Source organism: Seriola aureovittata, chromosome 8, assembly GCF_021018895.1.
Source record: "Seriola aureovittata isolate HTS-2021-v1 ecotype China chromosome 8, ASM2101889v1, whole genome shotgun sequence".
NCBI lineage: Eukaryota > Metazoa > Chordata > Actinopteri > Carangiformes > Carangidae > Seriola > Seriola aureovittata.
The window spans coordinates 13,332,404-13,353,405 of NC_079371.1; the positions used below are offsets into that span (position 1 = coordinate 13,332,404).

The 21,002-nt window shown below is 37.9% G+C and overlaps 1 protein-coding gene across 5 annotated transcripts in view; it reads right to left on the bottom strand.

Moving 5' to 3' along the window:
• Nucleotides 1–8,333: 8,333 nt before the first annotated feature.
• mid2 (midline 2) overlaps nt 8,334–21,002 on the bottom strand; it is a 142,246-nt gene continuing 129,577 nt past the window's right edge. For all 5 annotated transcript variants that reach the window (XM_056382335.1, XM_056382333.1, XM_056382336.1 and 2 more), the window contains 2 exons: nt 12,358–12,565; nt 8,334–11,997 (listed from right to left, as the gene is read on the bottom strand). In XM_056382335.1, coding sequence (XP_056238310.1) covers nt 11,574–11,997; nt 12,358–12,565 — 632 coding nt within the window. In that variant the 3' untranslated portion in view covers nt 8,334–11,573. The remainder of the gene's footprint in view (nt 11,998–12,357; nt 12,566–21,002) is intronic.

Below are 21,002 nucleotides of genomic sequence, written 5' to 3' on the forward strand. Positions count from 1 at the left end.
AAAAACGACACAGTATAGTAAGGCAAAAAAAAAAAAGTCATAAAAATGTCATAATATAGTAAGCAATAAAAATGTCATAAAAACATAAAAAAAAACAAAAAAACATAAATATATCATACTATAGTAAGGCATAAAAACAGTCACAAAAATGTCATTATATAGTAAGGCATAAAAAATTTCATAAAAATTTCGTAGTATAGTAAGTCTAAAAAAACGTGATATAAACATCATAGTATAGTAGGGCATAAAAGATTTCATGAAAACGTCATAGTATAGTAAGGCATAAAAAATTCATAAAAACGTCATAGTATAGTAAGGCATAAAAACGTGATAAAAACGTCATAGTATAGTAAGGCATAAAAAATGTCATAAACTTGTCATAGTATAGTAAGGCATAAAAACATCATTAAAACGACATAGTATAGTAAGGCATAAAAAAGTCATAAAAATGTTATAGTAGGGCATAAAAGATTTCATGAAAACGTCATAGTATAGTAAGGCATAAAAAATTCACAAAAACGTCATAGTATAGTAAGGCATAAAAAATATAATAAAAACGTTATAGTATAGTAAGGCATAAAAAAAAAAAGGTCATAGTATAGTAGGGCATAAAAAACATGAAAACGTCATAGTATAGTAAGGCATAAACATGTCATAAAACTGTTATAGTATAGTAAGTCTAAAAAAACGTGATAAAAACGTCATAGTATAGTGAGGCATAAAAAATGTCATAAAATTGTCATAGTATAGTAAGGCATAAAAAAGTCATAAAAAAGTTATAGCATAGTGAGGCATAAAAACGTTAAAAGACGTCATAAAAACGTCATAGTATAGTAAGTCTAAAAAAATGTGATAAAAACATCATAGTATAGTAGGGCATAAAAGATTTCATGAAAACGTCATAGTATAGTAAGGCATAAAAAAGTCATTAATACGTCATAGTATAGTAGGGCATAAAAGATTTCATGAAAACGTCATAGTATAGTAAGGCATAAAAAATTCATAAAAACGTCATAGTATAGTAAGGCATAAAAAACGTGATAAAAACGTCATAGTATAGTGAGGCATAAAAAAATGTCAAAAAAATTATAGTGTAGTAAGGCATAAAAACGTTACGGTATAGTAACGCCTAAAAATGTCCTAAAAACGTCAAAGTATAGTAAGGCATAAAAAACGTCATAAAAACGACATAGTATAGTAAGGCATAAAAATGTCATAAAAACATCACAGTATAATAAGGTGTAAAAAAAATCACAAAAATGTCATAGTATAATAAGGCATAAAAATGTCAAAAATCGTCATAGTATAGTAAGGCATAAAAACATGTCACAAAAATGTCGTATTATATTTAGACATAAAAATGTCATAAAAGTCATAAAAAAGCCATTGTATAGGAAGGCATAAAAAACATCATAAAAACGTCATAGTCTAGTAAGGCTCAAAAATGACCATAAAGACGTCATAGTATAGTAAGGCATAAAAAAATGTCACAAAAACTTCACAGTATAGTAAGGCATAAAAATGTTATAAAAACGACACAGTATAGTAAGGCAAAAAAAAAAAAGTCATAAAAATGTCATAATATAGTAAGCAATAAAAATGTCATAAAAACATAAAAAAAAACAAAAAAACATAAATATATCATACTATAGTAAGGCATAAAAACAGTCACAAAAATGTCATTATATAGTAAGGCATAAAAAATTTCATAAAAATTTCGTAGTATATAGTAAGGCATAAAGAATTTCATGAAACGTCAAAGTTATAGTAAGGCATAAAAAACATCATGAAAACGTCACTATCTTTAAATGTCACAAAAACCTCATAGTATAGTAAGGCATAAAAACGTGATTCAAAAGTCATAGTATAGTAAGGCATAAAAAAGTCATAGTATAGTAAGGGATAAAAACGTGATTCAAAAGTCATAGTATAGTAAGGCATAAAAATGTCATAGTATAGTAATGCATAAAAAACCGTCATTAAGATGTTATGGTATGGTATGGTATAAAAAATATCACAAAAACATCAAATTATAGTGAGGCATAAAAAACGTTATAAATACGTCCAAAAAAACCTCATAAAAACATCATAGTATAGTAAGGCATAAAAATGTAATTAAAACGGCACAGTATAGTAATGCATAAAAAACATCATAAAAATGTCCAAAATAACCTCATAAAAATGTCATAATATAGTAAGGTATAAAAATGTCATAAAATCATCATAGTAAAGTAAGGCATAAAAAAAAGTCATAAAAACATTATCGTATAGTAAAGCATAAAAAAAGTCATAAAATAATCATAGTATAGTAAGGCATAAAAAACTGTCATAAAAACATCATAGTATAGTAAGGCATAAAAATGTCATAAAAACATCATAGTACAGGAAGGCATAAAAATGTAAAAAAAAACCTCATAGTACAGTAAGTCATAAAAAAAGTCACAAAAATGTCATATTATAGTTAGGCATAAAAAAAGTCATAAACAAGTCATAGTATAGGAAGGCATAAAAAACATCATAAAAATGTCATAGTATAGGAAGGCATAAAAATGTCACAAAAACCTTAGAGTATAGTAAGGCATAAAAATGTAATAAAAACGCTATAGTACAGGAAGGCCTAAAAATGTCACAAAAACCTAATAGTATAGTAAGGCATAAAAATGAAATTAAAACGTCATAGTATAGTAAGGCATAAAAAAACGTCAAAAAATTGTCATATTATAGTCAGGCAAAAAAAAAAAACGTGATTCAATAGTCATAGTATAGTAAGGCATAAAAATCTCATCAAAATGTCTAAAAAAACGTCATAGTACAGTAGGGCATAAAAAAACGTCACAAAATTGTCATAGTATAATAAGACATATAAAACATGGTTCAAAAGTCATAGTATAGTAAGGCACAAAAATGTCATAAAAACGTCTAAAAAAGCCTCATAAAAATGTCATAGTACAGTAAGGCATAAAGATGTCATAAAAATGTTATAGTATAGTAAGGCATAAAAATTTCATAAAAACGCCACTGTATAGCAAGGCATAAAAAACGTGCTAAAAACGTCAAAAATATCATAGTATAGTAAGCCTTAAAAATTGTAATAACAACGTACAGTAAGGCATTAAAACGGCATAAAAATTTCATTAAAATGTCATAGTATACTAAGGAAAAAAACACATCATAAAAACATCATACTATAGTAAGGCATAAAAATGTCATAAAAACAGTCATAGTATAGTAAGTCATAAAAATTTCACAAAAATGTCATTTTAAAGTAAGGCCTAAAAACATCATAAAAACTTCATAAAAACATCATAGTATAGTAAGGCAAAAAAAAATGTCAGAAAAACATCACAGTATAGTATGGCACAAAAATTTCATAATAATGTTCTAAAAATTTCATAGTATAGTAAAGCATGAAGAGTCTTTGTATAGTAAGGCATAAAATGTCATAATATAGTAAGGCATAAAAATGTCATAGTACAGTATTGCATAAAAAAGTCTTAGTATAGTAAGGCACAAAAATGTCACACTACAGTAAGGCACAAATAGTCATATGAAGTCAAATAATCATAGTATAGTAAGGCATAACAGGATATAGTAATGTAAGGCATAAAAAGTCATAGTAAAGTCGGGCATAAAAAAGTCATGTCATAGTAAGGCATGAAAAGTCATAGTACAGTAAGTCATACAAATGTCATAGTATAGTAAGCCATAAAATGTCATAGGAAGGCATAAAAACATCATAGTGCGGGGCGTCTTGTAGCGTAGTGGTTTAAGCAGGCGCCCCATGTGTAGAGGCTACAGTCCTCGCTGCAGTCGGCCCCGGTTCGAATCCCGCATCGGACGGCCTTTCACTGCATGTCATTCCCCCTCTCTCTGCCTCCCTGTTTCCTGTCACTCTCCACTGTGCTGTCCATTAAAGGCATAAAAGCCCAAAAAAATATACTTTAAAAAAAAAAACATCATAGTGCAGTACGGCACTGATATAGGTAAACGTAATTACATTGGCACATATTAACAGTTTCATGCATATGTTACACTTTTTGTATTTTGTTTTTTTCTGTTTAGAAAGAACAAAAGAAGACTCCATCCTCCAAACTGTCAAGTATGGAGCTAAAGGGGAAGGGGTTTAGCTAATGGTCAAGAAAAGAGAGAATGAACCCGCTAACACCCATCCTGCTCACAGGATTCTTAAGGTTTTCTCTCACAACTCTTAATCAAAATGTCAGTGGCTGTAACAATATCTGTATGAAACTAACACTCTGTCATCTCCATAGGGAAAGATGGAAAGGTAGAGATTTCAGCTCAGATCTCTTTAAAGCATCTGAACAAATCGCTCTCTTTCAGCAGGACCATCAAGCCTCCAGGGCTCTTTCAGATGCCACTGGGCCGGTTGATTGATTCCACCCTCACAGATTAATCTAGATATTGACTGTGTGCGGTGTGAGTGTTAGTGTGTGTCTGAGAGAGAGAGACGTGTCTGATAGAGACAGAGCCAGTGGGCTCGGTGATCTACTGCTTGTTTAGATCCTCATTTCCCAGGGTTCATAGCTCTCTTCCATCAACCCGCAGGCAGGGAGCCAAGCCTTTACTCTCTCCTCCACGGTGGTCTAATTCATCCTCACTTAGGAAAGGTAAAGGCTGACTATGTCTGCCTCAACAGGTCCAAAGGCAACGCATTTTTATCACTTCACTTTGATCCGTGCTCTCTGTTTTTCTTGTCTTTGATTTATTGTGTGGATTGTGTGATGTTGCTTTTTTTTTGTTTTTATGCATCATGCACTCAGAAGAAAAGGGAAAGGAAGCCTCGTGCTGAAGAATTTCCTTAAAGCAAAGGTTAAATAGACAAAAATGAAGCCAAGGGAAGAAAGCAACCTTATTACAAGACACGTGCAGCCACCCACATCTAAGCAGGCATAAACACAAAAACACAGGCAGCATTGGCCACATTTGCACTCCTACACACACTGTCAAACCCTCCCATTTGAAAGCAGATGAGCCTCTAAGTCAGCCAGATTTAAATAAAGTGTCTTACTCCAAAGCAGATGGCAATAAATGAGGCTTTTTCTTTGGAAATCGCTACATTCTGCTCAGGTAGGTGCAGTTGGAGCAGGTGTCTGTTAGTGAAACAGGCCAGGGGCTTGATGCAGATTAGCAGTTCATTATATCCAGCTGTGCATTTGTAACTCTGACAGACCTGAGCTGCAATGACGCCTCTGTCACACACAGATGGTCGTCGACAGCTGATGACAAATTTGGCTGGATTTAGTGAAGGGGGCAGTATTACTGTGAAGTGAATAGTAATGACACATTTTAATGTTGGGAAGAAAACCCTGGCTTACTGCACGGACACATAACACAATGACTGGCCCCAGACTTGCTTTTGGTCCAACTTCTTTCTCACATAAGGAGATATGTGTCAAACACCTGGGGAAGTAATAAAATATGCTAACAGAAAGCAGTTGACAATGGTTTGTATTGCCTTTCCAATAATTGTGTGCACAACTTATTAGGTTATTGATTTGTTCAGACAAAATGCTTTTTACCTTAATGCAGAGGAAATGGGAGACTGAGTGTGTTGGGGAGAGCAGCACTCTGGATGCATTGAAAGATTCATGTACATCTATACTATTTATAGAGCTGTCAAAATCAATGTTTTGAATAACCCACTAAAAAGTATATAATTTTGTGCCACCTCTGTCTGAGAAACTACAGCAGCAGCAGCAGCAGCAGCAGCAGCAGCAGCAGCAGCAGCAGCAACAACAGTAATTTTATACTATTCACTGTATTTCCCAATGAAATCAAGTCTAAAACTAGACTGCATAAAACCTTGGTCAGACCACAAAACCTTGGCTGGATACATTTGTACATCCTTGTGAAATAAGTAGTGCTTGTGTGCTTGGTGACCAGTGTTCGCAGTAATGCATTATCTAGTAACATGTTACAGTAATGTGTTTATTTTTTTAATAATGACAAGTGTAGGGGGTTACAATATGAAATGCATGAGTTACAACAGTTACTAATCTTTTATAGTTACATTTTCGCGGCAACATCTTTGTGGCTATACATTTACCAAATGCAAAGGAATGCATTTTCCAGTGACACCAAAATTATCTTATTTACATTTTGTATTGTTGGTTAACTAGCTTGGTTGGTGAATTGTGTTGACCGTAAGTCAACACAATTCATTCCAGAAATGCTGACTGTAAAAAATTCAGCATCTCTTGTAGATTACTGAGAAGTAGTTTTTAGTTTACAATAGTCTACACAGGCAGGGCACTGTTAGGCCTTCATAAAATTTGATGTTGCCACACTGCCAACTAATCTCCATGCCTAATAGATCAGCACTGCCATGACAGTTTGCGCTTATTCTGAACATAGGACAATGAGGACAATTTTTTAAATGTCCTGCAAAAACTCACAACGGCAGTTGTAGCTGAATTACTGTCCTTTTTGGGAGACCTGAGGTGAGAGCATTACAATAATCTATTGCCTGCTGGTGATAAAAGCATACATTAGTCTTCACTATTCTCTGGAGAGACACATTATCTGACCTTGCTGTATTTTCAAAGGTGGAGTGAAGCAGTTTTGCCACATTTCTAATGCTGCCCAAACTTAAAATGAGACCAGATTTATACTGTATATTGTGATTAAAAGCTCATGATATAAAAGTATGCTGCATCCCCAGTAGACAAAGTTATGACCCATTCAGTTATTAGTGGTAATAATAATAATGCTAATAATAACAACAACAATAATAATAATAATAATAATAATACTTGAATTGATGGAAAATTATTTATCGGGCAAAAGTCAGGCCACTGTTGTGAAATGCTCCTCACCATGTAGACTTTTCATTCGCTATAATTAGAGAGTTGTTGTATGCTGCATTAGAGGCTTTGGTGACAAATGACTTAACGAGCTACACAGGGAGTCCTAATTATTCTGCAATTAGAAATGTAATTATGGGTTGCTCCAATGGCTTTCTTGCTATCTGGTTAGCAGTGTGAGGGAACAATGAGCATCACATTTAACCAACAGCTAATCTGTCACACATGGAAAGGTAGATGAGCCTGCAATCACAGCTCCACTATTTAAACTTGTGAGCTGAAGTGGATGGAGTTGTTTGTTTCAGTCACAGCAACACCCACCTTCTCAAAAGTGATGTCATTGCTGAAGGCGACATCAATGTTTTCATACTCCTGGGGGCATAAATGTCAATGGGTGTGCTGTAGTTTGGCTACAATGCTCCTGACTTTGGGTAAAACCCATTAAATATTTGAACTGATTGTTTTGGGCCTTTTTTTGTGTAACACATTTTCTATCTTTAGGTCAGACATCTGCACAGATTTGCTTCTATCCAAGGTCATGGGTATGATGCATGTGTGTGATACCATATTGATCCCTGAGGGATATAATCAGCAGGGGAAGCAGAGTAGGGTCAGGAGCACAGCAATGACCTTGGAGCTGATATGGTTTCAGTGCATTGCTTAGGGATATAGCGGGGCATCAACACAGGGTCACCAATATAAATGATACATATTATTTGTTTCTGTGCTCACACACTTTTATCATACCGTTTTATATGGTCATCAGTATAAACTTTAATGGTTTTGGATTGAGATTCCCCTAGTGACACTGCGTGAGAACAGTCCTGCCTCACAGGAAACAAGCTACAAAATAAGTGAGCGCGTTGTTTATCGTTTCAGGGTCACTCTGTGTGTGTGTATGCCATGCTTGCAGGCAGTGCCTGGACCCGTGTGCCACAGTACTATTTTGTAGTAATGAGGCACTTGTGCCAGTGATAACAGATGAGGGCTAAGAGGGTACAGCCCTACTAACCCCTGAGCTCTGGATGACCTGCCAGCCTTACTCTGCCTTTAACTGTTCAGAAGCTTAGCCCCCTTTGGAAGCTTTGGGTTGAATTTGTGAGTGATCCAGAGCAATGTTTGTGTGTGGCATACCTCTCAAAAGAAGATTTACTACCAGGTCTTTACACAATCACAAACCAGCTTACAAGTTTAGAGGCATTAAAAAATCAACATTTTAAAAGGAATTGTTCAACTTTTTGGATAATAAGCTTATTTGCTTTGTTGCTGAGAGTTAAATGAGAAGACTGATACCCCTCACATGTCTTGGTAGTAAATATGAAGCCACAGCCAGTTAGCTTAATTTAGCATCGCTGTTTTCCCTTGCCCTTGCAAGAATGGCTTCTTTTTGGATTCCTTCACCATTCTGTCATTTTCTGCTCAAATACAAGCAAATCTGAATTATTCTTTGATCGCATCTTCTGCAAGAAGGAGGCAACACAACTAGAAAAGAATCTCGACTCCAACACATCTGGGATCAGACTTTTAATTGGACTTAAATTCACATAAATAACATTGGTTCATATATATTTTGTATATTATACAACTTTATATAATATATATTTCCCCCTATGATTTACATTCCTCTCTGGCTAAAATTATATCTATGGAAACAGGAAGCCTTGCATGAAAGCAAAGCTGCTCTTTTTGTGCTGTTTGTCAAGGTCCAAATGCCAAAAGGAGAGGAGCGTGTTTCTCTTTGAGTCGTAAAAAATAATTTACACAAACAGAAAAGCAAAAAGGAGAATCTATTGCATTGTCTCTAGGGTATTACACTGCACTACGAGGAGTGGGTAGCTATTGAAAATCATTCACTGTATATATTTTACTGTATTGACTTGTGACACAAAGAAAGAAAGAGCACTGCAAACGATCTGATATGCATGGCAATGAACATTTCTTGTCTTGTTTTTTTTTTTTTTTCTTTTTTTGGGGAAAAAAGAGAGAATATGTTTGACTCGAGATAAGAAACCTCATCATGAAGATAAGGAAAGAGTTATGAAACCTGCAGCAGGGTCACATAATCATGCAGTGACCCAGCCAAGCACACTTGCACAGATGGGTTGAGCTTGTCAGTCCGGATCACAAATCAACACGTGGCCGTTTCGCGGCTGTGACCGACATTATTCAACAAGATGGGTGGATATCTGGAAGTCAGGTAACATTCACTAATCTCCCTGGCAGAAAAAATAACCCTCCCCTCATATTGGAGCTCCCACTGTGCTCTCTTTGACCAGTGGATTCTCTCTGTCGTCAAGTTGCACTCAGGCAATCAAAACATCAGTCGTGACGGATGTGTTACAGAGTTGCCTTAATTAAACACTGCAGGTTGAAAGGTACACTGGGAGGCCATGACATGTCAGATTCTAACTTTCTTTCCATAGCTGAGCGTTTTCACTGGATCTTTGCTTTGATGTGTTAATAAGTAACCAAGGCTACTAGGAATTGATAGAAATCAGTGTGTGTTTGCAGGGTATGTCTGTTTTATCAAGTCAAGCAAATCATAGCCTGCCAATACAAAATGTTACATAACATTCAAGATCAAGTACATACCTGGTGATGTGTGAAGAGAGTAAAAATGGCCATAAAGTGTCAAGGTTTTCATGTCAAATCTAACACGATGGTATGCAAATCATCTGCCTGTGTCAACACAACCTCAAGTGTCACTTTATCACAATCCCTCTTTACACAACCTCTTAAATCTGCATAAACTGTGATACATATTTGATTGTCGGAGTCAGCGACGCTACCTGAATATCAAACCAGAGAGAAACTGCCACCCACACTACACCTTCAAAACCAAATAATAAGCAAACAATGGAGGTACAGCTGTTATTTGAGTGATGGGTGAAAGACAGAGTTCAAAGTCAAGTCTGTTGTAAGCAAATATTCAGGTGAGTGATGAAACTGAGATTTGATGAAGGTGAAAGAGCTACTTAAAATTACCCAGTGAACCATTGTGGGATCCTACAATGTATCATGCATTTATCACGACGAGGCCAACCTAAACGAAACATGACGTGTGTTGGTGTGCGTGTGTGTGTGTGAGTGTATGTGCATGTGTGTGTGCGTTAACAAATCACAGAGGAAAACACAATCATGCCATGACATTGCGACAGACAGCAAGTTAAAGTGTTAACCGCCCCCTTCCCTGAAATAGTCGAAAACAGAGTGAACTCTTTTTTTTTTAAACAGCTATTAGTTTATCATCGTTTCATTGTGATTAAAATCGCATAAACATCATCATAATCATATCCCTTTATTTATTATTATATGCTATTGAAGAGACCAATGGGGAGGGAAAGCCGCTGGTTGTGTTCAAAGCACAGAGAGAAAAAACCTTTTCAACTTTACAGCAGAGATTTCTGTTTTATTGCAAAGTGCTTTGAATGACCAGATTAGGTGTTTGCAAAACAAAACAAAAAAAGTTTTAACAGTGTTTATTGCAATAAACATGTGTATGTAATATCTAGTTACCATCATTAATTACTGATCATAAATTATTTTGTAAATATGACTAAACACAACCATAGTGCTAGTTGTCACTTCCTCTCCCCATTACAACCCTGCCACTCAGCTCCATCTATTCAAATACTCACAGAGGGGAAATAGTGCTAATTAAAAAGTGCATGAATATGTTGAGATTAATAATAAAAGTAAACCATCTTTTTTCTCATAAATAACACCTTTTCCTGTAGTTTTCAATAAACCTCTTATTATACAATTGGAGTAGTCACATGATGCAAATCTTCCCCCTGTGACCTTGTCAATATCTGGGAGCAACGTTAACACTTCCTGAAACTTGGAAGCTGCTGGGTCAAATCTAGGAGGAAGACCAAGGAAAAGACATCAACAACGACCACTTACAGCGACTGTGGGTGCAACACATGAACAGTGACACCAGAGGATTTTTTTAACGCTTCCCGTGCTGTGATGCAACACAAAAATCCCACAGCTAGCATGTATTTGTGTTAGCAAGGTGGTAGCATCTAACTCACACAGTAAAAACTCAAAGCAGACATATTTACACATTTAACTTAATAAATGTTTTGAGACATACGCTTGTTCACTTTCTGACTCTTGCCAAGAAAGCAAATACCAAAATTAAAAATACCAAACTAATCCTTTAACACTTAATTAAGATCATTTCATCAGATTTTTTATTTTCATTTTCTGCTGCCTCCGCTTTTGCTGTGTTTGTTTTAATCTACCGCAGGTGAGACATTTAGGAATGTCGCTGTTCAAATGTTGTACTTCAAACTCTAAATGGAGAGAACATTCTCCTCCTTGATCTTCTGCCTAGGGTCAAATCAAGAGGAAAATAAATCAAAAAGGAAGACCTTAAATGGTCAGGAAAACCAAGAGTCCTGCGCTACCCAATGACAGACCAAAAAAGCTCTCTTTCTCAGTGACTCCAGGGCATCAGATGAGTTTGACATCCACTGACGTTAACAGTCAACAGACCATTAACCATTAGTTTCCCATTAACTGATGGACTTGCAAAGCGTTGGATGACTACAAACTAACAACATTTTTCCAGACTCGTGTGCACGTTTCCATCACTTCCTATAATCCATAAAAAAGTAACTAGTCCACTCGTAATGAAGATTAGAGCAGAACTCAGTCACTCTGTCAGTGTCTTTCAGCCCCCAGTCAGCCTTTCAGTCACCGGGCCTGAATGGACTCTGATAGGCCGTCGGTGGGCCTTTCTCAGTGGCAGGTCTTCATTCCGGTCAAGTATGGCGACTCTTGTCGGCACAGGCCCATCTGCTGCTGTTGCTGCTCTTGAAGATCTGAGGCCAAACCATCGACAAAGTCGGGGACGGGTAGCCCTGAGAGTATCATGACTGACTTGTTCCAGATCATGAAAGTAGGTACAACGGGCAGGAGGAAGGAGATTTCAAAGGTGTGAATGTGTTGGGAGTTCATGGCATCATAGAAAGACAGTGAATTGTTGTCATAGTCCAGCAGGACACCCAGCCGCCTCAGCTGCAGGCTTGCTTCCACCAGCATCTCCTTGCCGTCGTGGCGCACCATAAAGTTGTTGTTGCAGCGCGAGAAGACCCATGAGGATGAGTTCTTGCCGCTCCATTCGTTTTTTGGGGCTGATTTGTAAGCCACGCCAATGGCATACCTACAGGGAGGGAACATTTTGGAATGCATTAGTGATCTGAAACCAGTGTCCTCCTTAATGACTTAAATTGCACAGTCAAGCTACCTCATGCTGAGGACACACAAGATAGGCTCAGGCCCTTTGGGTCTTCCCTGCATGAAGAGGTCTACTTCAGAGCCAATTAGTGAAAAGAATATAATTAGAATAAGAGTATACACTGTGTGTGGGGAGTGTGTGTCTGTTGTGTGTGTGTGTGTGTGTGTGTGTGTGTGGGGGTTAGCATAACAGCCTAGATTTAAACTCCCAAAAGAAAAATATTTCAGTTTACCAAACCTCCTTGCAGGCTTATATAATGCACTCGTGTGCGTTTGTGTTTCTCACCATGTGGACGCTCCCAGCAGCACCTCCCAGTAGTGGCACCCGCTGTCAATGAACACATTACCAGCTGCTCCATAGGAGCCCGTGCCACTAAAACGCTCAGGGGTGTGGCTCTTCTTTAGTGAGCTCTCGTCCTTCTCCATGGTCAGGCAGTCGTTGGACAGACGAAGCTTCTTGTGGGCCGTCTTCGGGTCCAACTTGAAGGGTTGACCTGGAGGGAGACAGAAGTTTGTGCTTTAAAGGATCTGTTACTGTTACTTCACTAACATCATTATCATTATCACCTTTTTCACTACGACTGTTTTCCAAAGTGTCTTCCTGAAAGGCATAAAAACTGGAACATACATTTAGGAGAAGAAAAATATTAAAAACTAAATATCTAATTGAAACTTCCATGCATTCCCTCAATGTAATGCAGAAACTGAAAGCAGTGATTGTGCAATCGAAGCTCTTTTTTATTGATTGAAGTTGCCTCATTTAAATTGCCTTGTTAAACAAAAGTATTTGTAGTGTGCTACAGAACTTGCTTCTTTATTTATCACAAACCCAATGCAAAAAAAAAACTGACATCCTGAGTACCTTAAGCAGAACTTAAGCTCATAAAGAAGTCATCATCACACACTGCATGAGAGGATGAACACTTTTGTTTCCCAAAAATATCAAAGTTTATTTTGTGTAATATTCTACAGCAAAAATGATAGTGACAGTGTCGGATCTCCTCTTGCCTATTTACACTTCCAGCAGAAACATTAGCATTCATTTGAAGTCATGTTTCTGGACTGTTTTTGGTCTCCACCAGCTCCTGAGAGAGCTGCCTGGCCTGTGGATTGCTGCTGGGCATGTAGTATACAGTCAGCTATCCTGCTGTGTTTGAACATGCTTGGTAGAGCTGAGAGAAACTGCAGAGTTGGGTGATTATTCTCTGTGCATCTGACCCTATGAGCAATCCCTTTCACATCACACACAATTCCAAATTTCAATTTATTTGTGAAGAAAAAAAAAACCCTAAACAATTCTTGCTATTTTGGCTCTCGTGATATTGTCAAGCTGAAAAAGGCAAAAGATACCGCAAGATCAGAGGGCGAAAGAGCTGAGAGTAAGAATAAAAATTAGAGCATGATTTTTAACTCGAAGCAGCAGCAAAAGAAGGAAAATAAATAGAAAGTGGGGTGAGAAGTGCTAGCAGAGAACTCACAGGGAGACACACAGAAGAGGAGGATGTTTGAAATACAAGGGCGAAAGTCTGAACTTCAAAGCTGCTCACAGCCTTTGGTGAAAACATTTCATAACAGTGGAGGAAGCCACCCGGCATTCTCCTCTGTGCCTCCCATCACACAGACTCCGAAATTAGCTGAAGGAAATAGCCTTCACTTCCAATGCACTAGGTAGTGTTCGGGGCTATTCGGAGGAAATGCTGCTATCCGGACGCAAGAATTCAATTTGCAATGACACCAGTAATTTGGGTGTAATGGGTGGAAAATTGAGAGGGTAAAACTAGGTGAGTGGCAGAGAGAGAGAGGGGAGTTAAGGAGTGAGGGGGAGAGGAGAAGTTGAGGGGATGAATTCAGGCTGAAGATTCGGCAGAAGATCCCCTCTCTACCTCTCTGTGTTCGTATGTGTGTGTGTATGTGTGTGTATGTGTGTAGGTTTCATGGAGGTCAGCCGCGTCCCTTCCAGACCTGACATTTAACTCTGACACCTCTCATCTCATCTCTCTGCCTCCCTGAGCCTCCCACGGCTTAATGAGCGACACAATGAGGACCCCGACTCCTCCTCCTCCCCTCTCTCTATCTGTCCTTCCCTTCATCTCTCTTCCCCTATTCTCTCATTCTCATCCTCTCTATCCTCTCGCCTCTCTCATACACTCTCCTTCAATAATCTGTGTGGTGAGTGTGTGTTACCGCATGTGGATATGAGACGACGAGGCCAATGTGCTGCTGGCAGCCAATTACATTAATGCGCTCTCTTCTTTGAACTGCTTATCGCTGCCAGCACAGCCATTTCCAAACACTGGGGCTCTGTCATGCCTTTCCAGGGGATGACTCCTGAGAGGCCGGGCTGGGCCCAGGGTTGGGGAAGGGGAGACACACGTGACAGCAGAGGACAAACAGACACACACACACATGGCATGGATTCCAGCCTACACACAAGCAGACGTACAGTAAGTGGCCAAGTGGAAATGTTTTGAACCAATGCCAGCAGGATTCTTATGAATGGAAAAAAGTCATGCATAATAAGCTTGGGTTTAAATGTTGAATTCTGCGTATGTGAGAATAAATGTGTATGTACATGAGGCTGGCAGGATACTCCAAATGTAAGTGAGGGTTTTTACAAGCAAAATGGCAGGTGCAACACTGACAGAACTGTTGCATTTGGCTTTGGGTGCTATAATGTTGTCAGGCTGGCAAACCAAACTGTTGCAATTTTTCCTCACACAACCTCAAAAGCATCATCGTCTGCAACTGGTCAACAGGTCAACACTTTCATGCGATGCTGTGAACCATTTACTTGCATTGTTAAGTATAATTTTAATTGTCTGTTTTGAGGAACTCAATGGAAGCCAGCCATTTCTACAAGTCACAAGCTCATCAGTGGTGGAAAGGAGCAGAGTACATTTAGTGATGTAATTAATTTATTAATTAATTGTTGAGGTGCTCATACTTTCACTTCCATTTTATGCTACTTTATACTCTATACTATTCTACGTCACTGCACCACAGGGGGAAATACTGTACTTTTTACTCCACTACATTTATCTGACAGCTGTGGCTATGAGTTACTTGCAGACAGGTTTCACAAACATGTAAAGGATCATAGGATCATTAGGATACTTCAGTATATTTGCTGTTGTACTTCTGTACTTTTACTTAAGGCTGAACGCAGGACTTAATTACTTTTAATGAAGTATATTCTACGCTGTAGTATTTCCTTTACTTTATAAGTAAAATATCTGAGTACCTCATCCACCACTGAAGCTCCCTCATGTTGCAGAGATGCCATGAAATGAATAGACCCAAAGTCTCAGTGAGTACGCTGGTATTTGCCAGCAGCACTCGGAAAAAGATGCCAACTTTGATTTCTTCTGGAGTGCTACACTGCTGGCCTAAAGGTGTTAAGAACCAGTGTGGAGTGACAGATTAAATTCAAACTAATTCAAAATAAATAGCCGATATTTACGTCTAAGAAAGTTCATAACCTTTATTTTTAAATAAGCTGCCTGTAGAAGCAACGCCCATATTAAATGAAAAACATTATCAAATAACCAACTGTTACAAAAGAGTGTTGTCTTGTTATATCTATAAATATGCTGCCACACACACTCATGTGCTGTAGAGGTCCTATATTGCAAAAAAAAAAAAAAAAAGACAGGACAGGACAGGACAATGGAAAAGACTGGATTCATTAGCAGTGTCAGTGATTAGTCTGCGTCCATTCTGCAATAATATACTCGTAATTAAAGATGTTTGCAACTGTCTGCAGAGGTGATAACTGTTCTCTTTTTGACTGCGTTAAAGCTGTACATTGTCTCGGGCTGGGAAGTCTTTAATGGAAACTCGTAAAGCACAAAAAGAAACAGCATCATGGAAAAAAGGAGTGGAGAGAAACAAAAGGGGCTACTGTTGAGCATTTGTAAAAAAGCAACTTCATTCCAACTTCATTCCACTGGGTCCTTGTTGAAATACTTGCACTCGGATAGCATCTTGGTAATCTACTTTATTTCAATTCAGTCAATTTCACTCACGCTACTTCTTTTTCCTGGCTCACATTTTTGCTGAGGGATAGATTGAGCTGCCTCTGTAATGAGGGAGATAGGAAAAAAAAAAGATCCATTTTACTGCATAACTAAACAATTACTGCAGTAGAAACAGAAGCATCAGGGACACAGAGCGCGCTCCTGACACATCAGCAGACTAATGCAACCTTATATCTTTTTACAGGTTTCCACATCCCTGTTGAACTTGCAAATCATTCTGTGTCATTAAAATGCATGACTGCACGCCACTTGGCTTCTAATTGACTGATCTACATGTAATGTGGTATGTAATCCAACAGTGCCGACTACTTTCATGGAACGGCTAGGACACAGATTTACACTGGTGAGATTAAAAATGCATCCATCATACAGCATGGCTGGTGATACGCAATAGCACAGCAGGAGTATGAATTCCTGGCAAATTCACATGTTTCACACCTTGTCTTCTTACCTCTTGCTGAGCAGTTTTTGGCTCTTTCTACTGAACTTTTACAAAAGCTGAAAATGTCAAACAGTAGTCTCCCATCTCCTCCAACTTCACCCTTTAATGAACTAAGCAGAGTCTTCGGAGACCACTGCTAGAAAAATTAGGCTTCTGGGTCTGTGTAGGATTTCACTGTGATTAAGAACACATTTTTTGAACGAACATTTCTGAAATTGTTTAAGTAAAAGCACGTGAAAGACAGAGTCACTGTCAGTATTATTTTGTGTGTAAATGTAGTTATTTATTAAAACTCCTGCCTTAATGATACAAGTCTTTTTTACTCCTGTATCAATGCAGATACAATTAATGTATTGCATAAATATAAAAACAAGAAAATATAAAAAATGGGCTTGTTATCGATCAACATCACAGCTCACATTCAGTCTCTTGTCTGTCTTGGAGAAAAAAAACAACAACAACAACAAAAAACCACAAAACTCCCAGTCAACACAATCCCTATACTCCCATCCACCTGCTGGCATTTTCACCTGCTCAGTGAATGGAGGACGGCACTTTGAGCAAGTGAACACATCATAAAACTCAAGCCCAAAAAGTCAAAAGACAGAACATGGTTTTAAATGTTAAATATCAGCTCTAATTGGCTCACCAACTGCTCTGCATTGTAAAAATGTGACAATGTTGTTGAAAAGGGCAGTGTTGTAAAATGAACTGTCTTATATCCCATGATTATGACGGAACATTAAAACTCGTTGCTGCTGTATATTCAGCTAATGAGAAAAGCTCATCGGGGTGTTGGATTGCACATGTCCTTGTTGACAGTTCCAATAAAGAAAATATATTTATAGTACAGTCAGGTCTCCATGAAGGTCAATGCCATTAACTCTATGAGACTACCTGGAAACAAAGAGCTGAGACAATGTTAAAAATGCAATAGTGCATTTTTATTTTTTATTGCATTTTGCTGTACTTGGAGGACAACATGTGGAAAGTTGCAGATTTAAAATTGAAAGGTTAAGGCTGGTGTTATTCTGTATTTTCCTTATCGCCAACAAATCCCATGAAAAGACCAAAACCAAAAATACTTTCCTACTTCCTTTTCTGTAGCACTTAGCCCCAACCACATCTGTTCCTGAAGAAAACAAAAAGCTTTAAAAGCAGGTGGTAAATATGTTGTTTCATTCTTTATAAAAGCTCTGTACATTTATAAAACTGGGCACTATATCCGTTAGAAAACCTTTAGCAGTGTATTTATTTGGAACTCCTTTCAACTGCACATGTAGTGACAATTTACAGCACCAGGACGGTGTATTTGGCATTGACTGTGCCCATTTTCATTATAATGTAAGGCCTGTGGCACAGAGGAAATGGCTACTGTATATCAGGCTTTGGTCACATATAGGAAGATGATCCATGGTAGTGCAATTCCTATTGGTTGCTTGGTAGAGCTGGACAGAAATTCATAAATGATTAAGATCAATGTGCCTTTATTCTGATACCTCAAAAGGGCGCTGCTCTGTTTTTCACATTAAACTACACTGAACAAAATATAAACGCAACACTTTTGTTTTTGCTCCTGTTTTTCATTAGTTGACATAAAAGATCGGACTCTTTTTCTAAGCACACAAAAAGCTTATTTCTCTCAATTTTTGTCCACACGTGTTTAAATCCGTGTTGGTGAGCACCTCTCCTCTGCCGAGATCATCCATCCACCTGACCACCTGTGTGTTGTATCATGACGCTGGTTACACAGTATGATTACTGCACAGGTGTGCCTTGGACTGGTCTCAATAAAAGGCCACTTTAAAATGTGCAGTTTTACTTTGAAAAGAGACATTTATTAGACAGTGAACGCTAACATTTAAGAAAAATAAGCCCTCTCTGCATATAGAAAAAAATCTTAGATCTTTTATATTACCTCATGAAAAATGAGAGTAAAAACAAAAGTGTTGCACTGATATTTTTGCCCAGTATATTTTAAAAGCACCTACTCTTCCTTTTTCTCTGGCAAGGAAACATTTCAGATACAGTTTTCTTTGCTTTCTCCTCTCCTTCTTTTCCTTAGAGTTTTTTTGTTGTTGCTGTTTTTGCCTTCATTTGACAATAGACCTAGAGATACACAGGAAATATTGTAATTACAAGGCATGCATCATATACCACTATTCCACAAGGACAGCGGTCTCCTTTCCTTTTTTATCCTCCTCTTCACCTCTTTTTCTTCCTTTACTCCCGACACTCCTTTCTCCTCTCATCCCCTTTTCCCTCGTCTCCTCTCCACCTTTTACTGTTTACTTTAGGGGCTGTGTGGTAGCTTGAGGCCTGTCATCAGAGATGGATGCTGGGTAAATATTATTGCTGATCCTTTTACAGGAAGTAAAGAGGTACGTGTACCCCTGGGGCACCTTGACTTGTGATATTTTCAGCCTGGATTTTAGCTGCTTACTCAATGTAGGGACTGGGATCTGAGAAATACACACATACTGTACATACACTCACACACACACATATACACACACTCACTCGTACGCTACGTACACACAATATGGACACGCAGGACAGTTTACCAACAGAATGACGAACATCATAAAGTCAACAGTCCAGTGTTTGACTGTCAGCACAGTAGCTGCCTAGTTGAATGCCGGCATGCATTCAGATTAGCTTTTGTTTTGACACAAACAATATGCTCAGTCAAAATGGAGCGTAGTCCTCACTTTAAAACAATAGAGCTGCTCTATGAAGACATATCTAAGCCTGGGTTTATGTTGTAGGTACTTTACACCATGCTGCAGCTTTGTTCTGCAAAATGACAAAAGTGGATGTAGATGTTTGTATGCTTTACACAGTGGTTCAGGTGCAGTTGCCAAGCTAGGAGGCTGGAATGTGGACAGAGCTAGTTGTAGTGGAAGCACACATTCGTACCTCAGCCGAGCAGCTTATCACTAGTCAGGGAGGGAGGAGAATTTTAGGGAAGTATACGGTTTTAAACAGAGTTGGATCTTTTTTCAAATGTACCCTTTACATTTAGAAAAAATTAATCATTTACCTTCCTATAAAAATCACATTCAATGACCTGTGAGGAAAGCAAATATCAGTGCATGTGTGAATACAATGAGTAAAAGAATATTCACATTTCACACATCAACAGCCTTCAGACTTAAATACATCTTAAAAAAAGGTTGATCTCAGTTTGGCTGCATGTGCTGATTCCTCAGCTGAGGAAATCACATCTTAAAAGTTGACTGCCAACTGCATGTGCAATCAACTCAGACACTGTGAGAAGCACTGTGACCGGACATGATAGTCACTGGCCTGCAGGATGGGAATACTAAACAGAAGAAAGAAACACGCACATACAGAAACATACTCCATGATAATAATGTAAGACCTCTGTACCAATCTACAGCCTTCATGAAGCTGTTCTCAGTCTAAATCTGAGCCATTTCCTCTGTCCTAAACTAACAAACTGCTTTCCTCCTCTACTGCAATTTTGTGTCTTGTTGGTATGAATTCATTACTGAGACAGGCTGCCAATTAAAAAGCATAAACAGGGCACAATCTAATAAAAGCTGTCGAGATTAATGTGATTTCTTTGTCAGCCGCCACTCTAATAAGTTGTGACCAAACTCGGGCGCAACCTTAATTCGATTTCATGCTTATGAATGCATAAAAACATGGTGCTTTAAAAACAAATATAATGATTATTATGTTGTTCGCCAGAAGATGCGGCTCAGACTTTTTAATCTTAAAGTGACTAGATGCATGTTTGGCTTTGAATTAATTTGATAAGCTTCATTATTTTTGTTTTTCAGAAAAAAGGAATGTAAGAATTTATCTGTATTCATTTTAAATATTGAAAAAGGCCTGAAAATCTGGAGTCAATGAGAGAAAAATCTATATAATACCTGCAAACTATGAGGCTTAGTAACAGAAAACAAATGATTTTATTCTTAATTTTCTAATATTAGTTTGTTTGTATGAAGGGAACATCTTATCCATTGACTTAAGGTTTACAAACTGCAACTGGCTCAATCTTATTTTGACAATCTGTGTACATCGCTGAGGCCTGGACTGTATTAATGGGTAAAAACCAGTGGATTGAGGGCACTCATGTCTGCAGACACTCACGCCTGCAAAGAGCTATTTGGTGTCTCTTATTCACTCAACACTTTCCCTCTCTTACTCTAACTCTGCCACTTTTCATCCACTTCCGTGATCTCTCTGTCTCTTTGTAGGTCCCTTTCCTTCACTTTAGAAGATAGTCGTGTAAGAGCCTGGTCACAGTTCGCTCTGAGGTAAATGCAGAAGTATGGTCACGGCAACGAAAGGTCACACACATACGCACACACTCTTCTCAGCTGCCTTCTTCATCATACTTAATTCATACGTGTTTCAAGAAGATGTGTTACTTCATGTTAGCTGTGAGCGTCTAACAGCACAGTGATACCGCTATAT